Raw genomic sequence first — 15030 nt, 5'->3', positions numbered from 1 at the left:
CTTGTGGCTCTGTGGAAAACCCCACAAGATTCAGGGTTCTGTAAAATCAAGGGAAGGTGCTTCACAAGCATAAGGGTTTAAATCATGGGTCCAAAAGCCCAGTGGCTACAAGGAAGTAATCTGAGGCATGGCTGCTTCCCCTGCACAGCACTGGGTGGGCAAAATGGGACCACATACACAGCAACTATGAACCACTGCTAGAAAAAGAGTGAATGACCCTTGAGCAAGGAAGGTGGCAGAATTTGTTGTTAATCCAGAGAAGAGAGCTTTAGAACCTCAATTCACTGAAGGCACTGGGCCACCAGGCCTAAGCAGTCAGTCTCCAGCACCCCCACACCTAAGGAAGTCTGGGGCTTCATCTAATCTCAGCCTCATCACCGCCTAGGAGAGACCTTACACTATCCAGTCACAGGATCGACCTGACATCCTGAGTTGTTCTCCAGGTTTGCTTTCCCCATCCCATTCAGGCCTTTGCTCAAATGTCACGCCTACAAATAGACTTTCCCACTACCTCTGCCAAAAAAAGCTCCCCATCAACTCCATCTCTTCACCCTGGACCATATTTTCCACGGTTCTTCTACCAGTGCCTAACCTTTTACTACATATTCAATGTTTGTCTTCTTTACTAAAACATAAGCTCACGTTGACAGGGACTATTTTAGTCATCCCTGATCCATAGCCCTTAGAATAGAGCTTGGCACCTGATGTGAGCTGAATATCTGCTGAATGAATAAAAGGGAAAAAAAAAAACCCAAAAAACCTAGGGGCGTCTGGGTGGCTCAGTCAGTTAGGAGTCCGACTCTTAGTTTCTGCTCAGGTCATGATCTCACAGTTTGTGGGTTCGAGCCCCACATCAGGCTCTGCACTGACAGTGTGGAGCTTGCTTGGGATTCCCTCTCTCCCCCTCTCTCTATGCCACACCCCTACTCGTGCTCTCTCTCAAAATAAATACCAAAAAATAATAATAAAGGAAAAGAAAAAGAAAAAGAAACTTCATAGAAACAATAATGACTTATTGTCTTGGCACTGAAGTTGGTGACCTTGAGCCCAGGTTTGAGCCAGTTTTGTTAATAACTTGCTGTGTAGCTTTGGGCAAATCACTTCATCTCTCTGAACCCATACTGCCTCACTCCTAAAACAAGGGAGATGATCAAGGAAGGACTAAAGTCCCCTTCCAACTCTCTACAGTTTGCAAAGATCTGATATCTTCCCAAAGGCAATTCATTACTAGCCACAGGTGGGCCCGGATTTACCACAGATCGATAAGTTCTAAACATTTAATTTGATTCTTGGGCGCCTGCATGGCTCCGTCGGTTAAGCATCCAACAGCTGATGTCAGTTCAGGTCTTGATCTCACGGTTTGAGATGGAGCTCTGCATTGTGCTCTGCACCGTCAGTGCAGATTGGAATTCTTTCTCTTTCCTCTCTCTCTGCCCCTCCCCCACTCATGCTCGCTCTCTTTCTCTCAAAATAAATAAATAAACTTAAAAAAAAATAAAGAGGCGCCTGGGTGGGTCAGTCAGTTAAGCTTCCAACTTTGGCTCAAGTCATGATCTCACGGTTCGTGGGTTCGAGCCCTGCGTTGGACTCTGTGCCGGGAGCCTGGAGCCTGCTTCGGAGTCTGTGTCTCCCCCTCTCCCTCTGCCCCTTCCCTGCTTGCCCTCCATCTCTCTCTCTCAAAAAGGAAAAATAAACATTAAAAGAAATTAAAAATAAATAAATAAATAAAAAACTTAAGTTGATTCTTCTCAAGGAATCTCTAAGCAGAATAAAGCTGGGTAAGTGGCAAATGGAGGCCCGGTCTGACAGGAGCACAGTGTTCCCGTGATAAGAAACAACGCCAAGGCCAGAAGAGGCACAATGACGGCCACTGTCCCACATTCTTTGAAGCACCGAGATCCCACAAGTCAAGATGGGGGGATGGGGTCTTTCTTCTGAAGGGGACAGACTAAACAGATGGTGGGAGGAAGAGAAGTCACCATGGATACAGAAAAAGCAGAAGCTTAGACATCCCCCACCCCACTCCACCAAATGGTCCTGGAATGTAGGCCCCCCGAGTTCTGCCTCCTTACAGGATCTTAACCTCTTCTCTCTGAGCCTCTGCCTCCCATCTACGCCTCCTGCATCAGTGATAGGGGCTTAATACCCTCCAGATACTTCTATCAGACTTCCGGGTCTAGGAAGAGGATGCCTTCTTAGGTTTCCTGAGAGACCAAACTTCAGGCTCCCAAGGGATGTCTGAACTGTCTGAACTGTCACCTTGACCCTCCCCTATCCTGAGTCACTTCTGGAAGGAACGGTCATGATGATGCCCCCGGGGCTGAGCCCTGGAGAGCTGGAAGCTGCAGGACCCACTGGCAGATCTGGTGGCGTTCCCATGGGCGCCAACAAGATGATATTCTCCCGAAATCCTGAAGAATCTGGGAACCCTATTGCTCCTGATGAGACAACTCTCGAGTACCCTGAGCGGGGTCCTGGGGCCCTGCGTGTCACCAAAGACGTTAAGTAAGGTACAGAGAAAGGCCCTCGGGTGCCCTGAGAGGCTGGCGGCTTCGGGGTCCTGCTGCTCATCCTGAAGTCGCGCCCCAGGTCCCCGAAGACGGGCCAGGAGGCCCCTGCCCGCCGGGGTCGCAGTCCGTCAGCCCAGGCCCCGAAAAGAGCCCGCGCCTCCTCCCTCGCGGCCGGGTCCGCGCTCACCGCCTTCTCCAGGTGGCTGCGCGCCTGCTCGCTGTTCTTGGTGTGGTGGTAGAGCACGGAACCGAGCTGCAAGTGCGTGCGGGCCTCGATGCGCTGAGGCGGCTTGAAGGGGAACACGGCCTGCAGGCAGTGCACACACAGGCGGATCTTGGGCGGGCTGGAAGTGCGGAAGTGCTCGGCGAAGCCCAGAAGCGCCAGGTACCACGACTCGGCCGCCTCCGCCTGCGCTGCCTGGGCCGCCGCCGCCTGAGCCGCCGCCGCTGCTTGAGCCGCCATTTCGGCCTCCACAACAACAAGCCGCCGCCACAGGGAGGCGGAAGCAGGAGCGCGGGGCGGGGCGGGTCTCTTCTCACGTCTCTCGCGAGAGCTGCCGCATAAAGCATTCTGGAACATGTAGTTTGTCTTTGGAGTGGCTGAGGCTCCGGGAAGGTGTGAGAAAAGGCGATGCCCTTTGGTCCGCGGGACTGAGACCAGAAATTGCCAATAGGCTGAGGTTTGCTTTCCTTGGGGAAAGGCTCCAGGTATCCACGGAGTGGCCGGGCTTGGTTGGCCGACACAGACTACATCTCCCGTCAGGCCATGCGCACTATAACTAGTCTTCTCAAGTGGAACCGGAGCATTGTGGGATTGGATGAGTCTCAAGATGGACAACCGGGATGTTGCAGGTAACAGCTCCCGCCTCCCCTCAAGCGTCCGCCTGGGTCCTCGGGGCTACGTGTCGCCGTTTCGTCGTCCCGTTGGGTTTACCCCGATCTATTAGCCCCTCGCCTCAGCCCCCAGGGCGTCCCGAAGCGGCGGCTTCTGCATCTTCCCGGTCTCTCGAGACCCCAGACCCAGTTGGTGCCCCCACCGCCTGGTTTGCTGAGGGCGCGGGTATTCCGTAAAGGCCGCCACTGGGGCAGTCCTGCGCTCTCTTTCCGAAATAATCGCCTTCAGAGCTGCTCAGAGCTCTGCTCCCCGAAACAGCGGCAACCTTGGGCTGTCCTGCGCCCCTTTCTTCGAGGAGCCGCCGTCTGGCCTGTGTCCGCTTTCTGGAAAAGCTGCTTTTCCGAACTACTCTAGGACTCCTTGTACACACTTACCTGGGTCTTTCGAGCCCCCACTTGAACACAAGGCTTGCCTTTCCCTCTCTCCCAGACTAGCCGCGCCCTCCCGCCCCCCAACCTCCGACTGGGGTGCATTCACCCATTCAGCAAATACTGTGTGCCAGGCACAGTGCTAGGCGCTGGGGTTGCAATGGTAACCAAAAAGGGCCCTGCCTTCCTGAAGATTACTTTCTACTGGGGCGTCAGACAGTGCACCAAGAGGAAATATTTACAGAGGTTATAATGACGTGAGAAAATGGAGGTGGAGGCTGCTGATACTAGGTAGTCAAGGAGGGTCTTTTTAAGCAGAAAGCATTTGAGATGAGAGGGTGCCAGTTATGGGAGTGCCTGGAGGGAAGCTTGTCGTTTTGAAGAATATCAAGAATGAAGTGGGGGGCACCTGGGTGGCTCGGTTGAGCGTCCGACTTCAGCTCAGGTCATGATCTCATGGTTCATGAGTTCAAGCCCCACATCGGGCTCTGCGCTGACAGTGCAGAGCCTGCTTGGGATTCCCTCCCTCCCTTTCTCCCTCTCTCCCTCTCCCCCCCCCCCACTTTCTCTCTCTCTCTTTCTCTCAAAATAAAGTTAAAAAAAGAATAAAGTGGAAGTGAGGAGGGGAGTCATTTCTGAAAGTCAACTTTCAGAATTTGGATTTTATTCTGAGTCCCATGGGACGCTTTTGAAGTGTCTTGTTCATTTCTACACTTAACACGGTCATCTGAAGACACCATTATCTTTTACTTGGAGCCCGTACACCTCCTTATTGGTCTCTTGCTGCCACCATGTACTCTCTCCAAGTAGTAGCTGTGATGACCTTAAAAATACTGTTTGTCAGCATAATACTCCCTTGTCACTTCCCAAAGCCCTTTAAGTAAAACCTGGACTCCTACATTGGCCTCCCACCCCCATTCCTGTAACAGTCCACTCTGGCCACACTGGGCCCTTGCTGGTCCTTGATTATACCAGGCTTCTTTTTGCCTTAGGCTTTTGCAACTTCTCCTTATTCTGCCGAGGTAGTTCCCCATGTGGCTTTTCAGGAGGCTGGCTCTTTATCTTTCTGGTTTTAGCTTAAGAGGTCTTTGCTAACAGTTATTTTCTGGCTGCTCTAGCTGTATAGGTTGCTCTTCTATTATTCTTCCCTCCTTTTTTTTTTTGTTTCTATCAGAGAGCACTTAGGATTTTGTGGGTACTTTTTCATCGTAAGTCTATTGTCTTTTTACCCCAAGGTGAGATCCGCATGGGCAGAGACCCCTTCCCTAGTTGAGCAGAGCACCTGGTCCATAACTCAGTAAACATTCATGGAGTAAATAAAGAAATGGACGCTTAAATGTCTGTTGATGCAGGCAGCAGCAACTGGGCCGTTCCTGTAGCAGCTGCTGAACATTTGTGGAGCAATGATGATTTTTTTTTTTTTTATGTTTATTCATTTTTGAAAGACAGAGACAGAGCACAAGCAGGGGTGGGGCGGGGGGGAGGGTGGGGACACAGAATCCGAAGCAGGCTCCAGGCTCCAAGCTGTCAGCACAGAGCCCCATGCGGGACTCGAACTCACGAACCGTGAGATCATGACCTGAACCGAAGTCGGATGCTCAACCAACTGAACCACCCAGGTGCCCCCTGCAATGATGATTTCTGATATGCTTCTGTCTCCCCAGGGAAAGCTAACCGGTGGTTTGGGGTTGCACCTCCCAAGTCTGGAAAAATGAACATGAACATACTTCACCAGGAAGAGCTCATTGCTCAGAAGAAACGTGAAATTGAAGCCAAAATGGAGCAGAAAGCCAAGCAGAATCAGGTGGTCATCAGCCCTCAGCCCCCACATCCTGGCGAGTAAGTGCCCCTTGTGGCTGGATTGGGGTCTTAGAGGGTCACTGGCAGAAGTTTTTGTGTTCAGGATCAGTCAGGTTATACCTGCACCTGGCCACAGCCTGATGATGCAAGGAGTGACACAGATGCTCTTTCAGGAGGCTCAGGTGGCAAGAGAGAAATGAGGGGTATGTGGGAGCTCAGAGATGGCCTGCCTGTATTCACCAGTTATTTAGTGCTGAGCAGCTGTGGCCTTGGGGCCAGAGATGTAGCACAGAGCAAAGACCCAAACTCCATCTCTATCCTTATGGGACTCATGGTCTACTAATAAAGGGAGTGCCAGTTCTACCCCCAGAGCTGCCAGTGGGTAACATGAGGTAGTGTGTTCCCTGGTGCAGCGGCCACTGTAGGGGCCCAGAAGAGGCTCTTCTGTGTTCTCAGAGCCAGCCTGTTGAGGAAGTAGGGAAAGGCCTGTCTGGCAGAAGGCAGGAAGGGAAGAGAGCCCTTGTGTGTCAGGTGGCTAAGCTGTTGCACCAAAGGAATTGTTTCAGAGCCAAGCAGGGGGTAGATCAGGCAGCGTTTCCCTCCTGCCTTTCCTGAGAAATGTTGAGGGCTCCCAAGAGTTTTGAGCAGGGGTGATGTGATCAGGATGACAGGATCTAAGAATTTCAGGCTGGAGATCGATAATCAGAGAGGCAGGCCCCTTCCTCTGGGGTGTGAAGCATGGAACATATTAAACTCTCTCCAGAGCTGGCCCAGCTCCCCTCCCACCTTTTCTAAGCATTTGTGGCATCTCCTTGAGGGCAGAACTTAGACCTTATTGTTTCTTTTTTTAAGTTGATTTATTTATTTTGAGAGAGCACGTGTGTGCACGAGCGGGGAGGGGCAGAGAGGGAGAGAGAGAATCCCACGCAGGCTCTGCGCTGCCAGCGCGGAGCCCGACATGGGGCTCCATCTCACAATCGGTGAGACCATGATCTGAGCCGAAACCAAGAGTTAGACGCTTAACCACCTGAGCCACCTATGCACCCCTAGACCATATTCTTTTTAAAAAAAAATTTTTTTTTTCAACGTTTATTTATTTTTGGGACAGAGAGAGACAGAGCATGAACGGGGGAGGGGCAGAGAGAGAGGGAGACACAGAAAGGGAAACAGGCTCCAGGCTCTGAGCCATCAGCCCAGAGCCTGACGCGGGGCTCGAACTCACGCACCGCGAGATCGTGACCTGGCTGAAGTCGGACGCTTAACCGACTGCGCCACCCAGGCGCCCCAACCCCTGGACCATATTCTTATGGGAACCCAGAGCCTGGGGTCTCTGAGGCACTCATGAATGTGGAGACTAGATATGGAGTGATTTGTAAGTCAGTGGGCTTGTGGGCTCTTGCCCTAGAGTTATGGAAGGACTTGTACCAGGATGGGAAAGACCTGTAGGAATGCTTTCAAGAGATCCCAGAATCAGCTGGATCCTAACACCAGAATCAGACAGCTGAAGGGGAGCATCACGTGGGTGGGTGCATAATACAGGTAGCTTTGGAAATAAAGTTCATTTCTTTGTTGTAAAAGCATAGAACAACAAGTTTTAGAATTTCTCACTGAAGGGGTGCCTGGGTGGCTCAGTCGACTTAGCATCCAACTATTGATTTCGGCTCAGATCGTGATCTCACGTTTTGTGAGTTTCAGCCCCGTGTCAGGCTCCACACCGACAGTGCAGAGCCTGCTTGGGATTCTCCCTTTCTCTCTGCCCCTCCCCTGCTTGCTGTCTATATTGCACTCTCTCTCAAAATAAATAAATAAACGTTTAAAAAACAATAGAATTTCTCACTGGCGAAATAAGAAATATTCAAGTTGCTTCAAGACATCCACTTTGCTATAGTCCCCTCTCATGTCTTTGCTTTGTTTCACAAAGTTGTGATCAATTTTATTTGCCACTTCCCCCTCAACTTTTTAAAAGAAAAGCTTTTCCTTGCATTACAACTCTTTAGAACCATCGTAGTTTTTAAGGTTTATTCTTGAGATGTAATTAGTATGCCATAAAATTGATCTTTGAAATTGTACAATTTAGTGATTCTTTAGTATATTCACAGCATCATGCAGTCATCACTACTCTCTAGTTCTGGAACATTTGTATCACCCCAAAAGGAAACGCAGTGCCCATTTGCAGTTACTCCTTATTTCCCCAGCTTTTAATTTACTGTCCTTGTGGATTAAGCTATTGTAGACATTTCATATAACATTTGGCGTTTTGTGTTGGCTTCTTTCACTGGACATAATGCTGTCAAGGTTCATCACTTTTTAGTATGCGTCAGGACGTCATTGCTTTTTATGGCCAAATAATATTCTGTTGTGTGGATGAAACATGTTTTGTTTATCTGTTCTTTAAGAGCCAGCATTAAAAAAATTTTTTTAATGTTCATTTTTTTTTTTTTTTTTTTTTTTGAGACAGAGAGAGACAGAGCGTGAACGGGGGAGGGGCAGAGAGAGAGGGAGACACAGAATCGGAAGCAGGCTCCAGTCTCTGAGCCACCAGCCCAGAGCCCAATGCGGGGCTCGAACTCACAGACCGCGAGATCGTGACCTGAGCTGAAGTCGGACGCTTAACCGACTGAGCCACCCAGGCGCCCCTTAATGTTCATTTTTGAAAGACAGAAAGAGACAGCACGAGCAGGGGTGGGGCAGAGAGAGGGGGGTACACAGAATCTGAAGCAGGCTTCAGGATCTGAGCTGTCAGCACAGAGCCCGATGCGGGGCTTGAGCCCACGAACCACAAGATCATGACCGGAGTCGAAGTTGGATGCTTAACCAACTGAGCCACCCAGGCACCCCTAAGAGCCAGCATTTTTAACGGCATAATATCCCTTACCATCTGTTAATAAGTGGGATTCATTTGCTGTCTTGCTGCTGCCCTGAGGTGTTTTCTTGTCTTTCATTGTCCCCACTTTCTTTCCCTCCCTCTTGAGGGAGGTAACAGTATGAGCACAAGGGCTGCCAAAGGCCCTGCTTGTTTAATGCTAAAGCTAGTTATCTGCAGATCCTCCTTTGTGTTTAAAAAAAAAAAAAAAAAATTATACAGGGTAGATATTCTGGGAAATAAAGGAGAGGAAAACAAGGCAAAACCAAAATCAGTCATAACCCTGCAACCCACAGACAGTGCTGGTTGCATTTTGATGGATTTTTCTAATAATTTTTAACTCAAATACTTGTGTTTTTAAATTCAAATATTTTTTGATATAAATAGGGCCATACTATAGTTGTTTCATATCCTGCTTTTTTTGTTTTTCACTTAATGTGCTTTATTGCTTTGTTTCTAAAATTTTAGCTTTTCAGGGCTCCTTCATCTGCAGCCCTATGGAAGTCTTATAATTTATTTAACCAGTGCTTTTTGTGATGAGGGTGTTTCCATTTTTAGTTTGTTATAATATTTCTAGAAGAATAAAACTTAATTTTAAAGGAAAAAGGCTAGATCTATGGGCTCGATAAGCTTTTACCAATTATTGGATGGAGTAAGGTAGGGCCTTGAAAGCAGTATATACAAGGAATTTCTGAGATTTGGGCAAGATTGTATGTTACAGCAGAAAATGGAAGAATAGGATATATACTATGATTGTAGCCTTATTTCCTTCTATTTCAAAGAAAAATACCGAAGAGTTAGCAGTGGCTGTTCTGAGGGGAAAAGACTTTCAGATTTTTCCCTTTGATTTCTATTTCTATATGTTCCTGATTGCTCCATAATAAACATCTATTGCTTTTATCAGGGAAAATGGATTTGAATTTAAATATTTTTTTGAGGGAGGGAGAGAGAGAGAGAGGGAGGGGGAGAGGGAGAGGGAGGGAGAGAGACACGGAATCTGAAGCAGGCTCCAGGCTCTGAGCTGTCAGCACAGAGCCCGACGTGGGGCTCAAACTCACGGACTGTAAGATCATGACCCGAGCTGAAGTCGGAAGCTTAACCAACTGAGCCACCGAGGCGCCCCAAGATTTGAATTAAACATTTGGGTCCCTGGGTTTGCTTTAGTGCTGACTTGTTGAAAATACGTGTTTAAATATACTTTTTGCAAACAAAAAAGAGTGTAAAAATAATAAGAGTATAATAGTCCCCTTTAGTTCTTCCACCAAGAGATTGCTTTGGGTGTTGTGCTGTGTACCTGTGATACCCACAGAAGCGCTGGCTGGCCCAGGCCCAGAACTGCAGTCACACATGGACGCAGACACACAGGCCCTGCCTTAGAAATCTCTGTTGTCTGGCAGGAGAGACAGACATAGGAGCCAATAAGCAGCCCAGCTAATTAGTTGACAAGTACGACAGGTGCTGTGCAGGAGGATCAGGTGCTTTTAAGCTGTTTTGTTGGAGATACCTTTTGAACCTGTAGGGTCAATATTGCAGGTAGAGATAACATCAATATAGGTAGTATTGCCTTGACCAGAATAAGAGTGTTCCATCTTACAATGAAGGCTGCTCTCAGTAGTTCCCAGACATTTTTGGGAGCAGGTTTTGGGTCCCATTAGGTGAGAATGCTGGGGGGAACGGGTGAGGCAGGCCCCTGCCCTTCCTCTTGTGGCTCACTTTCTTTGTCCTCTGTCTCGGGTCTAGAATTGCGAATGCACACAACTCTTCTGTTTCCAACAAGTTTGCTAATGATGGCAGCTTCCTGCAGCAGTTTCTGAAGTTGCAGAAGGCACAAACTAGCACAGGTGAGTGCGGTCTCCCCCATCCTGTGTCTCCCCTGTTGGGGCTCACTCTGCCAGCTCTTTCCCCTTGGAGGTCTCTGGGCGTCTCAGAAAGAGCAGGTCCCACCTCAGACTTCTTCCTCTCATCCCGCATTCATTGAGGACTTTGATTCTTCTCGTTCTTATAGTAAATGCCCAGAGGGAGAGCATAGACCCAGCCTTCAAAGTGCTTGCCCCATAGGAGCAGAGACAAATAAGCCAGGTTTCAGTCGGTGGGGGTGGGGGACCCTGACTAAACGTGGCCCAGGTGTTGGGGAATGTCATTGAAAAGATGTGCCTGTGAGCTGGATCCTGGCACTCCAGAGGCTTCTCAGTCTCTCCCCTATACTTGAAATGTGGGGCTTCCTTGTCTTCCCCGCTCCCAGAGGCTACTCTAAGCACATAGCCTTGAGATAAGATATGGTATTGAGAACACCTGCATGGTATATGTGACTGAACCCATTTAAGGCCTTTTTTTTTTTTTTTAATACAAACTTTCAAGATTTGGTGGGTGGGTGTGGGGATCCATTCATTTTGCTGCCACCTAAGACAAGCCTTATGTAAGTTTCTGTTGCTTATTACAGTTGTTACCCACCAACCTGGAGTGGCCTGCCTCTTTCTTTGGTCTTTCCTTGCCCTCTGAGTTCAAGGACCAATTTCAGATTATACCAGGGAAGCTCCCTGGAGGGTTATAAACCCAACACCAGGACTGTGGGGCCGCAGTGTGGTTTAGAGCAGCAGCTCAGATGTGAGGGATGGGACCCTTATCCATTGGGGGAGGGGGGGCATCTGGCCCACAGGAGCTCCATGAGACATGTGAGGTATGAAAATCCCTTGCTGTAGGGAGCCCACCCATGTCTGTGGTTGTGCGATTTACTGATCAGCTTACTTTTAATGTAAGAACATTTCTGACCAAACAAAACACCATCAATCTTTGTCAGGTTTTCTAGGAGACAGCTCAGAAAATTAACCTAAAGCCAAATTCACCCACAGAGAGGGAGGAAAGACTGTATCAGTCCTTCACCGCAGGACCTCAGGCCAGGAGTTGTGTTTGAAAGCCCTGAATAGGCTGTCATCAGCTTGCCACTGACAATGAGAGGGAGTGGTTATAAGCCAGGTGTGGGGATTCAGGTCTTATCCAGAAGAGCTGGCACATCCCTGGGCTTTGAGTGCAGGTGTTAGGGAGGCTTCTGCCAGAGCTGCTGCCTGCAGAGCCCAGCCTAGGGTGACCGTGACAAGTCGTTCCTCTCTGAGCCTTAGTGTCCTCTTGTATAAAATGAAGATGGCGTCCTCAATGAGCTCCCACCCCCTACCAGTTGCCATGCTGGAAGCCAAGGACCCAGCCCCATTTAATGCATTTGTGGCATACGTTTAGGTGGGAAGTCGGGGAATTGTGCACCACAGACCTTGAGCATGAGTATCTTTCCTTCCATCCCAAGATGCCCCACCCAGCACGCCCAGTGCCCCCACTCGAGTACTCCCCCGCCCCGGCAAGAGGCCTCCTCTCATCAGCAGCCCACCAGGCCAGGTGAAGAACTACGTGCATGCCAAGCAGCTACCTGTGGCCAGCCGCCCAAGCGTCTTCCAGTCTCCTGATGAGGATGAGGAGGAAGACTACGAGCAGTGGCTAGAGATCAAAGGTGAGGTGCGGGGGCTGCCACCTTCCTTCCAGTACTGCTCCTCCAGCTCCGTGGGTGCGACCCACAGCCAGCGAAGAAAGTGTGGCTGGGGGTGGGAGGCCTCCAGGCTGAGCTGAGGGCCAGAGTGGGGCCCTCCATGGTAGGGGGAATGAAGAAAGAACGTGGGAAGAAGTGAGAGGGAAGTGTGGAGGTGCTCTAGACTGTGGACTTTGTCTTGGGAGCCATAGGAACCATCCTCCGCTCATGTAGGCTGGTCTCCAACCAGGGCAGGGACATTCTCCGAGGAGCACTTGCTTGTGTCTGTCCTTGTCCAACATGAGAGGAGGAGCTTCCATGGCTCCCTAGCCTGGGTGCACACTTTCTGAGCCCTCTTAGAACCAGAGGTGCCTCTTCCCATTGTGGATTATTGTGCTTACCAGTTTGGGCCAGAAGTACAGGCCCACGTGTTGGAGGGCATGCTCTCCTGCCCTGGGGAAGGATGATCATTTTTCTTGGAAAGCCAGTCCACGCCCTGTTGTGTAGGAGGGTGGAAGGTGGTGGCAGCAGAGCTCCTACTGTGTCTAACTCCATCCACATTCAGAATAAGGCCTCAGTGCCATCTGAGCCATGAGGATGCCTGTGCCACCTCTGCCCCAGACTGGTTGGTGCAGTCATATCACCCTGACAGTGAGGACAAATTGAAGTAACTATATAGTTATGCTGTGATAGCCTTTAGACTTGTTACCCTGGATGAGGGTGCTGGCTTCTGGCCATGCATCTGAGTAGGTCAGTGGCCAACCTCGCACCGTAGAGTATCTCTCAGGATGGAGCCAGGGAGGGTGCTTTTCCTGAGGCATCCTAGCGGCTCTGACAGTGCTCTGATGGGAAGTGCTGCTTCACAAGAGGCAGTGTCTCAAGGTCCTTGAGGCCTATTGTGGCCTGCTGTTGATGCGGCCCCAGAAAAGCACCTGTGCGTATAAATGGCAAGCAGGTCATCACCAGGCACTCAGGAAGAGGGTAAGGCTGGGGGAAAGGTGGGTACAGAATGTCCCTGTGACCTCTTAAGGATCCTCCTCAAGCCACAGGTCCCTGACCCCTATCCCTCAGTTTCTTGGCAGCTGAAGCAACAAAGGGAATAAGATTGGCTGCAGGTTCAGTGTCTAGCCCTCTTGCCAAGAGCAGGGAACATTGCTAGGCACTGGCAGTGAGAGATTTCTCCTGGGAGTTCTCATAAAAGGGACGTGAGCGTAAATGGGCTGACAGATGCCTCATGAACAGGCCAGCAATGAGATACAAAAGCAAGTTCCACGTGGATCAAAGGCAGGGAGGCTAATACAAATATTAAGAAATATTTTTATAGCTCTGTTCACTGAAAAGGCCCTGAGGTAATGATTAAGCCTGTTGCAGTGAGCGCCTCTGGCACCCAGATGGTGGTCTGGAAACACACTTTCTCCCTCGTGGAAACCAGGACTTCTTGGAGAAATGGCTGGCTCTAGGTTTGGTCAGGAAGTGTATGAGATGATCCTGGAGCACCCTATCCCAGCAGATAGCGAGAAGGCCGTCAGAGACTCCTGGGGTCAGGCCCAAAGACCTCAGGAGCCAGCTTGAAGAGGCTCTACCAGCCAAGAGAGGACAATTGAGCTTCTGCGATGACATTAATTGCAATGGATTGAAACCCACCTGATACATTTAAATCAATGGATTGAAACTCTTGATGTGTTTAAGTTAGAGTTTGTAACGATACTTTAAAAAGGAATTTGTCATCTTTGAATGGTGACAGGAAACAAATTTGTTAAACTGAACACTGCTAAATAAAAGAATTAAGCATTTCAGAAAAAAGGGGGAGACTGGCTATGTTTTCTGATGTCTCCCTCCCAGTTTGGGGATCGGCTTGGTCTTTGGGAGGCTCACACCCTTCTCTCCCACCCAGTGTCTCTCACAAAGATTGTTTAGACTGACACCCCCCTCATCACAGTGCTATGTGCTTGGACCCAGGACACCCGACAACCTCCCGCATTTCACCCTCTTCTCCCCCACCCCTCTGTCGTTGTGGTCCATAGAGAGAGTGTGCCTGTTGACTGTGAGGTGTGTGAGTTGAACCCCAGTACTGACAGCCTCCTTAAAGTTTCACCCCCAGAGGGAGCCGAGACTCGGAAAGTGATAGAGAAATTGGCCCGCTTTGTGGCAGAAGGAGGCCCCGAGTTAGAAAAAGTAGCTATGGAGAACTACAAGGATAACCCGGCGTTTTCGTAAGTATTTCTGGGAGGGGAAGGCCACCACTACTTAATGTTCTTGTCACACAGTAATGTGTATTCTTGTAAAACCCTACTGGTTACTAAGGCTGGTCGGGGCTGGGTGCTTGCTCGCACGGGCCAAATGCTGTTCCGAGTTTCTGAGTGCTTTCTAACTCATGTCGGAGGTTGCAGGGGCTCCAGTGTGGTGCAGAGACTTAGTCTTGGGCCCCATCAAGGTGTCTCTGCTCACCAGCTTGCTTTGCACAACATTCTTCAGAAGCTACTTGGGTCACCCCATCCCCACTGCTCATCTTCCTCTCTGTTTTGCAAAACTTCTCTCCAGGTTTTTGCATGATAAGAATAGCAGGGAATTCCTCTACTACAGAAAGAAGGTGGCTGAGATAAGAAAGGAAGCGCAGAAGTTGCAGGCAGCCTTTCAGAAAGGTAAGTGGGTGGAGGATGTGGGAGGTTCTGGGGAGGTGTGTGGACAAAGCACACCCCATGTGGAATCGGGGTTCCTGGAGGCTTGCCGTACATGGGGTGGTGCCGATGGCCCAGTTCTGTGCCCTCTCGGGTGGCCAAGGCATTGCCTTCCCCACCAGTGGTCTGAGGTGGGAAAGAGTCTGAGGGCCAAGGTCAAGGTCATTATTATGTTTTGGAGCTCAGCTCTGTGTTTTTAAAGGGGGTAGGAGGGAGGAGTGCTTGCTTGTTGGTTCTTGGTCATTTAAGTATAAATGAGCTCCTGCCTGTCTGGCACGGAGGACCTAGAGATAAATGTAGTGCCTGACACTTGGGGAGGGAGGCAGTGAGCTCCTGGTGGAATGAGTATCGGGGAGGGGGAGATGCTAGCTGGTCTCCAGCTGTCAAGAAGTAAAAGCCCAGTCA

At 49.8% G+C, this 15030-nt stretch overlaps 2 protein-coding genes across 4 annotated transcripts in view; one reads left to right on the top strand and one right to left on the bottom strand.

Moving 5' to 3' along the window:
- MAU2 (MAU2 sister chromatid cohesion factor) overlaps window positions 1-2997 on the bottom strand; it is a 30305-nt gene extending 27308 nt beyond the window's left edge. Inside the window, exon 1 of one of the 2 annotated variants that reach the window (XM_047097427.1) lies at window positions 2698-2997. In XM_047097427.1, the coding sequence (XP_046953383.1) occupies window positions 2698-2973 (276 nt within the window). In that variant the 5' untranslated portion in view covers window positions 2974-2997. The remainder of the gene's footprint in view (window positions 1-2697) is intronic. The other variant, XM_047097426.1, reaches the window with a different exon arrangement.
- Window positions 2998-3258: 261 nt separating this feature from the next.
- Window positions 3259-15030, top strand: part of SUGP1 (SURP and G-patch domain containing 1) — a 31923-nt gene continuing 20151 nt past the window's right edge. Inside the window, exons 1-6 of one of the 2 annotated variants that reach the window (XM_047097425.1) lie at window positions 3259-3362; window positions 5438-5612; window positions 10177-10277; window positions 11732-11932; window positions 14049-14160; window positions 14489-14589. In XM_047097425.1, coding sequence (XP_046953381.1) covers window positions 3329-3362; window positions 5438-5612; window positions 10177-10277; window positions 11732-11932; window positions 14049-14160; window positions 14489-14589 — 724 coding nt within the window. In that variant the 5' untranslated portion in view covers window positions 3259-3328. Of the gene's footprint in view, window positions 3363-5437; window positions 5613-10176; window positions 10278-11731; window positions 11933-14036; window positions 14161-14488; window positions 14590-15030 lie in introns of both variants that reach the window. The other variant, XM_047097424.1, reaches the window with a different exon arrangement.

The sequence above is a fragment of the Lynx rufus genome, unplaced genomic scaffold (genome assembly GCF_022079265.1).
Source record: "Lynx rufus isolate CCGP_SWC_20201006 ecotype Redwood Valley unplaced genomic scaffold, mLynRuf1.p SCAF_4, whole genome shotgun sequence".
NCBI classification, from domain to species: domain Eukaryota; kingdom Metazoa; phylum Chordata; class Mammalia; order Carnivora; family Felidae; genus Lynx; species Lynx rufus.
The sequence above is the reverse complement of the archived record's forward strand: the minus strand, read 5'-3'. Positions and strand labels throughout refer to the sequence as shown.